This window comes from Hyperoodon ampullatus, assembly GCF_949752795.1.
Source record: "Hyperoodon ampullatus genome assembly, chromosome: 4".
Taxonomy (NCBI): domain Eukaryota; kingdom Metazoa; phylum Chordata; class Mammalia; order Artiodactyla; family Ziphiidae; genus Hyperoodon; species Hyperoodon ampullatus.
The window spans coordinates 112,412,556-112,422,239 of NC_136917.1; the positions used below are offsets into that span (position 1 = coordinate 112,412,556).

Sequence of the window (9,684 nt, forward strand, 5' to 3'; positions counted from 1 at the left end):
ACAATTCAAGTATGTACAAGATGCTGCAGGAACCCAGAAGTTCCTAACTTTGGAAAATTGTCCCAGGGAGGTGACAGTTAAGCTCATTTCTGAGGGAGCAGTGCCAGGGAAGAATGATATTCCAGGCTGAAGAACGGCAGAATTCACTTGACAAACTTCAGGAAACTTGTTACTTTTAGGAAGAGTGTAACGAGCAAATATGAAGGTGACTAATTGAGATAGAGAGTGGCAAGAAGCAGAAGCCAAATATATGGGGAAAAGGGGTCAAACAATTACAGAGTGTCTACTATATGCCAAGTTCTTTACCTCCATGTCATAATTTTAAACACAACAATCTTGTGAATAAACCGTCATGCCTGGTTTACAAATGGGTTAGTTTAGGCCCAGGGTAGTTAATAGTCAAAGTGCTTGGTACACATGGCCTCCAATAAGTACTTGAGGAATTACTGGCGGGTTGTCTGACATCGCCCAGGACTCTTAAACCCCAGGCCAAACTGATGCTAAGCGCGTTGTTAACCCCTTCAGTGGCCCTTCCCGCCTTGCACCTCTCCCAGTCCCCAAAGTACCCTTCCTTCCCTCGCGCCCCGCCCCCGCGTTTCCACGTGCCGGAAAGTAGGCAGCAAAAGTACTTCCGGGATAGCAAAGGTCGGCCCCGGCAAGATGGCGGCGCCCTTGGAGCTCAGGTGCTGGGGAGGCGGCTGGGGGCTCCCGTCGGTGCACAGCGAGTCCCTGGTGGTGATGGTGAGGCCGCCTCGCAGGCCAGGGCGCGGGAAAGAAGGGGCGGGGCCAGAGACGCGAGGCTGGCTGGTCCGGGTCCCGGCGGCTGGGGTTGGTTCCCGCGGCGCTCGGGCCCGGCCGGCCGGGGCGCTGCTCGCTGCACCGCCCGGGGCTCCCTCCCGTCCAACGAGTTACAGCCTAGCCTGTGACCCCGCCGAAGCCTGGAGGAGAAGTCATGGCTTCTCCGCTTGGCTCCGAGTTTTCTCAGCCTTGCAAAGCTGTCTGTGCAGTGGAATGAAAGCCCAAAACAAGAGGCGCGCGCTCCCCGCTCTGCATCCCTCAAACGTTTGGGGGGAAAAAGTCCTCGAAATCTTGGTAGCGCGCAACCCCGGCTAGAAGTAGCGGGAGGGACGCACCCCCCCGAGTCAGGCGTTTCTGCCTTCTGGGGACCCAGCTTTGAAGTAAAGCTGCTCTGCAGATTTGCATTACGTACTCAGTCTAAAATGTTTTATTGCAAACTCTCTTTCAGGCTTACGCCAAATTTTCTGGTGCACCCCTGAAAGTCAATGTCATAGATAACACCTGGAGAGGTTCAAGAGGTACAGTGTAAACTTTTAAACACCCATTTCTGCCCTCTGTAAGCACCCTCCCCCCTCTTATTTAAAGCTAGGGGGCTTGTAGCCATGGAGTACCTTGGGGTTTTAGTTCTTACCATGACCTTGGCTGTGTGTTGCTTACGTTTTGATCATTCTGAGTAATACTTCAAAGGAGAAGCCAAATCAGTGGAAATTATGAGAAATGAAAATGCTGTCCAAAACTTTTTGTGTGTGTGTGAAATTGCAAAAACCTAAGATAAGTTACTCATTTTTTTCTTCTCCAAATGTGACTGGCATAGTTTTTAGGGTATTGGAGCCTCTTCAGAGGAAATCGAAATGCTTCCTTATATGTAAACTGTGTTTTGATTACAGGAGATGTACCAGTTTTGACAACTGAAGACAGTATTGTTTCTCAGCTGGCAAAAATACTAAACTTTTTAAGAAAACAGGTGGGTTCCTTCTGGAGAAGTAGATTCTTGATCCCTGCATGTTGCTTCCAAAGAAAGTGCATTAAAAAAATTTTTTTTAGAATTATTTTTTGGAGATACATAGGGCTTGATATAAGAATAGATTTGAGAGTCACTGCTCTAAATCATGATTTGTACTGTGATTCAAAAGCCATATAGTGAGTTATAGTCAATTTATATTTTCATGCACTTTGCTTGGTTTTTATTGGAGTTTAGGTGTAAGTAGATTCAATTTAACCATTTTCACTATTATACTTATTGATATGATTGTAAATTTAGTTCCATAATTGCTATACATTTTGTGCTTGGTGTGAGGTCTGAGTTCCCATCAACTAGCAACTATTTATTTTTTTAAAGCACTTAAACTAATAGTGCAGTTAAATGTTTCATGAAATAATGTATCCAAAATATCTGAACATGCCAAGATTTATATATCTAAAATGTTTAAACTGTAACAATTTACATAAATGCAAAAGTTATCATTGATTTTGCCTATAGTTTAAAAAAAGAAGTTCTATATCAACAAAATTTAGAACTTTTCTCAATTGGAAGGTTTTCCCAAGGGGAAAATGCTACTAATTAGAACTTTTTCCTTATTGTTAACAAGAATAATAATAGCCTCTATTAAGTTTGTACTACATGCCATGCACTAAACTAAACTAGGTCATTAACAATCATTGAAATAATAGTTAATAATAAATAAACACCTAAAACTAACATTTATTGACCCTAACGTGTGCGTGATGCTGTGCTAAGAACTTTATTTGCATTAAGCAGCACTTGTCACTGAATTTGTATTTCTCTTTTCCCCTTTTAATATGTTTGCCATTTTTGAGGAAGAATAGGAGTCCTAATTTATTTAGCTTCACTGTTTTGGGATGTTCTTGACTTATGAGGTTTTTGGTTTTATATATTTTAATAGAAATATAATGCCGATTATGAACTGTCAGCAAAACAAGGGGCAGATACACTAGCTTACATTGCTCTCCTCGAAGAGAAGCTTCTTCCTGCAGTGGTGAGCATTGGTGAATATTACAGTATTTTAGAGACTTACTGAAAATGTACTTAGTCGATTTAGAAGAAAAATAATGGAAAAGGCTTAAGAGATGAAATTTCATTTATGTATCAGTCTTGATTCTTTCATGTAACTGCAGAACTGGGTTGATTCTGTTAGATGTTCAACTAGTGTATGAAACAACAAAGTGAAAGATAATGTCATTTTGGAAATAAGAATTCTCTGTGAAAGATTGGAGTTTGTCCATGTATAGAGTTGGGCCAGCTGTAATTCATTCATTCAACAAATATTCATTGAGCACCTACTATGTTCCAGGCCTTATTCTGGGTGCTTGGGATAGAGCAATCAATAAAACTCACACATTTAAAAACCTTGATTTATCCTTGAGTCATCCTAACTGGAAAATTTGTATGGAGTCTACTTCATTCAGAGATATTTATGAAAAACTTTCACATTGATTGAGGATCTTCCTTTTAGTAAAAGAATATGCTTGTAGTGTTTTTTCCCTCCTTTTGCAGCTTCACACATTCTGGGTTGAGAGTGACAATTACTTTACTGTGACAAAGCCATGGTTTGCTTCACAAATGCCTTTTCCCTTGAGTTTGATCCTGCCTGGAAGAATGTCTAAGGGAGCACTGAATAGGATTCTCCTGACCAGGGGAGAGCCTCCCCTCTACCACCTCCGAGATGTAGAAGCTCAGGTATGGTTGGAATTACCTTCAGAGCAAGGGCCCTCCAAAGGAGGGACAAGAGAAAGAGCAGGGATGAACTTACCTATAGATGCCAGTCTGAAAAGGAGTTCTCAAGTATCTTTCCTACCTTTGAGATGTAATTTCATCCTTACTAGATATACAGAGATGCCAAGGAGTGCCTAAACCTTCTGTCAAACAGACTGGGAACATCTCAGTTTTTCTTTGGAGATACGTGAGTGCATTCCCTTAAAAACCATTTTGATGTTTTGATTGCATGTATTCAGTGAGCAGTTATTTAAAGCAAGTTCCCTTGCCTGGTCCTCCCACCCCATCCCCAATGAGTTTTTCACTTAAAAAAAAAATTAATGGATTTTTACTGTAGGAAACTTTTTCTGTTGGGATAATCTTACATTGACTTAATATGCTACATATGTGAATTTGAAACTTCTAAGACTATTCCCACTGTGTCTCCAGTCTGTATGTAACACTTATGAGTAAAAATGAATCTTTAATTTACAACTTAATTTTCTTCTAAATAAAATGGGTAGAGTATTTTTTAAAAGCTACAAATGAGTAAAACCCTAGCTGCATCATTTTTATAAGCCAGAATGGGTAGTAAACCTTTTAAAAGACTGTATTGTATACTTCAGAATTGACAAATGTATTTGAGAAAAAGTTTTTTTTTAACATAATCCCAAATTAATATTTTCTATGTGCTTTTAAAAAATCCTTAATTTATTTTTAGGCCTTCTACTTTGGATGCCTATGTGTTTGGTTTTCTCGCACCTCTTTATAAAGTACGCTTTCCTAAAGTTCAGTTACAAGAACATTTGAAACAGCTCTCCAACCTGTGTCGCTTTTGTGATGACATCCTAAATAGTTATTTTAGGCTTAGTCTTGGAGGTAAGCTGGTTCCTCTTCAGCTAATCTTTGTTTGCATAGAATACTTGCATATTCTCCTAAGGATGTGTAAGCCAAATTCATTACTTATTAAAGAAGTTTGTATATTGTCTTTAAATGCTGGTTTATAGAACTTCAAAAAGTTGCATTTTTCCAACTTTTATTCCCATGTGTTAGTTCTTCTTTAAATAGAGAAGTATATATTTGCCGTTTGTCTGTTCTGGATTTTATACCGTTCTTGCTTCTTGTTCTTTAAATATTGCTCCTTTGAAGTGGGTCATTTTCTTCTAAAAGTTAACCACAGGTATTTATTGTGTCCCTGCTGAAAGATAGCATTTATCCTAATGCAAATGGGCAATTACTTTAAATGTTGCTTCTAGCATTTTCCTGTGTGAACAGAATTGAGCAGCAGATTGATTTTGGTGAGGTACACTCCCATGATTCCACTACTTCAAAACTGATTGCATCAGACTGGAGGTATAGTAAACAGAGGGCACCTGTCACTTAGGCTCTGATTCTTCCAGCGTGTTGGGCCTTGTGCTTAAGTGATTGGGACACAAAATTTGTATGGGGAGAGTTGGCCAGAATTGTCCTTTTAAGAAATAGAAGTCATAAGGATCGTTGGTTTAGGGACAGTTTACTTTTTATAGTGGGTTATGTGTTTTATATATAATACACTTGTATATAACAAGGGAGGGGTTAGTTAGTTTGGGGGTCATGAAACTGAGTAACTTTCAACCTTGTTACTTGGGAGCAGTGGTTAGCAAACCTGACTACAGAACACATACAAAATCTTGGGTCCTATACCAGATTCACTGAATGAGAATCCCTTAGGGATGGATCCCAGGAATCTGTATTTTTTAAAGTTCCTCCAAGTACTTCAGATGCTTCATGGATAGCTGTTTGGGCCTTAGAAAGCTGTTCAAATAGTTGTAACTAAAGACCTATGTGAAATGGTGGGGGGGAGGTACAAGTCACATTTGAGAAGGAAATGAGGACTGTTGTGCTCTTACTAATGACCTTGGCTATCTGCATAATGCTTGGCTAACAGGGTCTCCTTAAGGACAAATTTAGTCCTTTGGCTTAGGGTTTGGTTTTGGAGCATTACTCTCCCTCTTAAGTTTGCCTTTGAACCCAGAATGGTTTTTCACTTTGCCTTTTTTGGAGGGTGTGGTGGGCAATGGGGCACTTAGGAGGGTGGATAGACTCAATATTCTTTGAATCTAAACAGCTTGTAAGGCTTTCAGAATTTCCTCTTTCTGATTTCTGTCCTGGCTTCTTAGGCACCTCTCCTGCTGGACAAGAAACGGTAGATGCAAATCTGCAGAAACTCACACAACTTGTAAATAAGGAATCCAACTTGATTGAAAAGGTCAAGTTTACTTCAATTGTTATTTTATAGTAGTTTAGTATTTTCCTTTCTGCAAGTAATATTGTTTTGGGTTATGCATTAACTTTACCTTTTCAGTTTTTTTTTAAGTTTATTTTTTCAGAAAGCTGTTTAAACATACATTTACTAAAGCTGTACAAAATACAGTGTTTTGAAGCCAGTAATGGCCTGATTGCTATGGGGAAAGATCTGATAATGGTATTGGATTTACTTTTACCACCCAATTAGTAGTACTTTTCAAGTTAGGAGACCCAAAAGCCTGGCTTCAAAAAAAGAGAGAGACAAACAAGAAAACACTTCTTGCTTGCTTGTCTGCTTCTTTCTGTCTCTGAAGGTTAACGTTTCTTGAGATTGTAAGCACCTGTGCTTATCCTTTCTTGCTAAAAGCACTATGGTGTTCTTTTCTTTCTTCCACATAAATGGTTTTATTTTGTCTCCTTCCTATCCTCTGTTCTAAACGTTGTCTACAATTTTTGCCAGTATGGATATTTAGCCACTTAGGGAATATGCATTTGTTCAGAGAGATACTGAGGAATTGGGTAGGGGAGGGAGCCAACAATGGAAATTTCAAGGGTGATTCTAATTGGAAAAATACAAGGGAGTTATGCATTTTTTCCTCAAGTGTTTGATAAACTTGCTTTTTTTTCTTATACAAATGGATAATGCTTTATTCTTTCACAAACTAATAGGTCATTGTGGCTTAATAACACTGGCTAGAGGATTTGGGGGATTGAGTAACAGGCACGGTGTTATATGAGCTTTATATGAGTTATCTCATTTAATCTTCACAGCAGCTCTGTGTGTGCAGGTACTTTGTCATTCCCATTTTACAGATGAGATACTGAAGCTTCGAGAGTAGCTTATAACATCACCTGCCCGAGGCCATTCAGCTGGCCAGAGGTAGAGAGGGAATTTGAACCCTAGAAATTGGATTCCAGCATGGGCTTTGCAGTTAGTCATCTAAATCATGAATGAAAGTATGTATCCATTACTACTGGTGGTAATAGCCAGATTTATAACTGCCACTCTCTGGAATGACCATTTTATTTCTTTTTTATGGTATTGCATGTACCTCTTATTAAAGTTTGGGTAAGCTGAATGAAAGCCAAGTTTGTCTTAATTCATAGCCTAACCCAGCAAATCTCATGAGGGGAAATACACTGAGAGTTAAGTGTGGATAATGGAAAGATTACTCAGACTGTTTTAGATACTTTTCTGCTAGATGAAGGCTATCCAGTATAGCTTCCATTTCTATCTGTGGCAAATTCATTAGACATGTGAAGGGAACCATGAAATACCTACATATGCAGAAAGTGAAGCCAGGAGGCCCTGTCACCACTTGGTACAGTTCCATTTTGGCATCATCAATATATGAGAGTTTCCTGACCCTATATCAGCACCTCTCTCCACCCCACTTCCCATCTGCTCTTCAGTACAGTTCACTGTTTGCTAAGACATTAGAACAACAAATTCTATTGGCTACCACCGTTCACCATTTAGACAGGAAATCTAGAGCTTAAAAAAAAGTAAGAGTTATGTTTGAGGAACTTAGTTCTTGCAAGGAAAAAAAAGACATCACAATTGATTCAGATAGTTCACTGGGAATACTTTTTCCCTTGGAAAATTAAGAGTTAATCTTTTATTCTTTTCCCTTTATTATGAACCCTATGTACCTCTGCTGAAACATTTCCCCTATACTTTATAAAAGCATCTTGAGAAGATAAGAGAGAGTTTGGGGCTGCTTATATTCAAAACTCTAAAAAAGCCTACCTGTCAAGTAGGTGATAAGATGCTATATTCTGTTGGTTTTGGGTCATCGATGGCAGCTGCTTTCAAGTCTTTTATGAAGCAGCTTAACACCAGGACCTTGTACTCTGGTTTTGGGGTACCCTGGTTAAAGGTAGTTGTCTAAGGTCTGACTCAGTTCTAAGTAACCCCTGTCCTAGTGTTTCCCGGGATGCTAACGTACTCCTTAGGGTAAGTCTGAAACTCTTGGACATTTTCTAAATATGCTCTTGATTTGTTTCTCTGGAGCAGACTTAGAACTGATCCAGTGTTTGCAGTGCCTCTGGATTAGGTCTAAAGAATTTATCCTTCTTTCTGTCACTTCTTAGCTTCTCTTGGTCTAAATAGTCATAGCCTAAAAGAGGTGATCTTTTTGAGTGGAGTACAGGTCATTTTTATTGAGGCAATGAGATATAGTTGAAAGAACAATAGTGTTAGAATAAGAAGACCCGTGTTCACATTTCAGCTCTGATGCTAGCTTTGCAACCTAATGCAAATCTGGTAACCTTTCTGAGCTTCATTTTGCTAATCTGTAAAATAGGGAATGATTGTGTTCCGCCTTTTTTTTTTTCTTTACAGTTGTGTTGGGAAGATCAAATGAGAACATACTTTGTAAACTGTGGAGAGTATTGTAACAGAAATACTGCTTTTACACTTAATATTAGAAGATCTCTTAAACCAAGTTGTGCTGTGGTTGAGTTCAGTAGCCTATTCATTATGTGGAATTACTGTAATTTTGTGAAGTCAAGGATGAGCCATATTGCTTTCATACATATACTGAGTCAGCCAGTATTTAGGTATGATGTTTAGAATTCTTGAGAGATTATTTGCAAGAAAACGGTTTCTCTAGCAGTCCTAGAAACATAAGGTTCGGTACTCTTCTAGACTATAGTTTGGATGGGGGAGGCCACAGTCCATATAAGTGGTGCCATAGCCATTAGTCAGATGTACCTTTTGTACTTTCCACAGATGGATGACAATCTTCGCCAAAGCCCTCAACTTCCTCCTCGGAAACTGCCAACACTTAAATTGACTCCAGCAGAAGAAGAAAGTAATTCCTCACAACGGCTATCACCCTGACAGTCTTCATGCTTTGTGTCCAAAGTCATATAATTGTTGCAGTAATCTCTTACACTAAGTGTGTGAAGGCAAAAAGAAAATTCATAAATAGGTATAAGGAAGACTCTAAAACAAAAGAAACTTTCTATGACAGCAATTTTTTTTAGTTAGGAAGCTCATGTTTTAGCTTGGCAATGCACTTTAAATAACATCAACGTAAATGCTAAATGAACTTGGGGAAACAAGAAAACACGTTGTACTGTAAATAAAAAACCTGCCTTAACCTTGGCAGATTTTTGCCTTTGGTTCACATGTTGCTGGCCCAAAGCTACACTTCTGTTCTGAATGTACACTGTTAAGTTTATTCAAGTTAATTTATTAATTTAGTATCCTTAGACCCGTCTAAATATCTAATATGTGACTCTTTGGCTGAAGCCTTTTTTTCTTCTGTTTAGAAATCTGATGCCTATTTTAGATGTTAGGAAAAATATATTATTCTAATATTCTATTTACTTCAATAGAAAAGCCTGTATTTCACTTTAAAAAGCAATGAGGAATGTGTTTTTTAATTATGCTCTCATAAGTCTAATCTTTGGGGGAGTTACTACCATATATATAAATATTAAAGGTGGTTACATATAATATTTGTCTGACTATATGCACTTCAATATAACAGTATTTGCTCATGTGTTCAATACAGGTTAGCAGGGGCTGTTTTAATTTATTGGAGCTTTAGACCTGTGTATTCGTAGGACATCTTTAACTCTAGTCATCTCTTTCTTGGGTTGATTTCGGGAGAGCTGAATGTGTTAGCATCGTTATTATGCCAGGCTGTAAAGTCTAACTGACACTTGCCCAGTTGTTAGACACAACTCAGGAGGAGCTCACTGACAGAGAACTAGAAGTACCTGCTGTGCACCTGGTCCAGGTTCACCATACTCGGCTCAGACCAGTGTTCTTTCCTAAGAAACATATCATGTAGTCAAAACCTTTATGACAACTAATTATTTTCCATAGAGTTGACTACAGTTGAAGGATTCAATGGAGTAATTGGAAATAGATT

The 9,684-nt window shown here is 38.7% G+C and overlaps 1 protein-coding gene across 1 annotated transcript; it reads left to right on the top strand.

Moving 5' to 3' along the window:
- Positions 1-627: 627 nt before the first annotated feature.
- MTX3 (metaxin 3) lies at positions 628-8,642 on the top strand (the record flags this gene model as incomplete). Its single annotated transcript, XM_079704087.1, has 9 exons — positions 628-741; positions 1,247-1,316; positions 1,686-1,762; positions 2,703-2,795; positions 3,314-3,496; positions 3,643-3,719; positions 4,233-4,390; positions 5,671-5,759; positions 8,532-8,642. Exons 1-9 carry the CDS (start codon positions 661-663, stop codon positions 8,640-8,642), a joined length of 939 nt encoding a protein of 312 aa, XP_079560213.1. The 5' UTR covers positions 628-660.
- Positions 8,643-9,684: the final 1,042 nt, after the last annotated feature.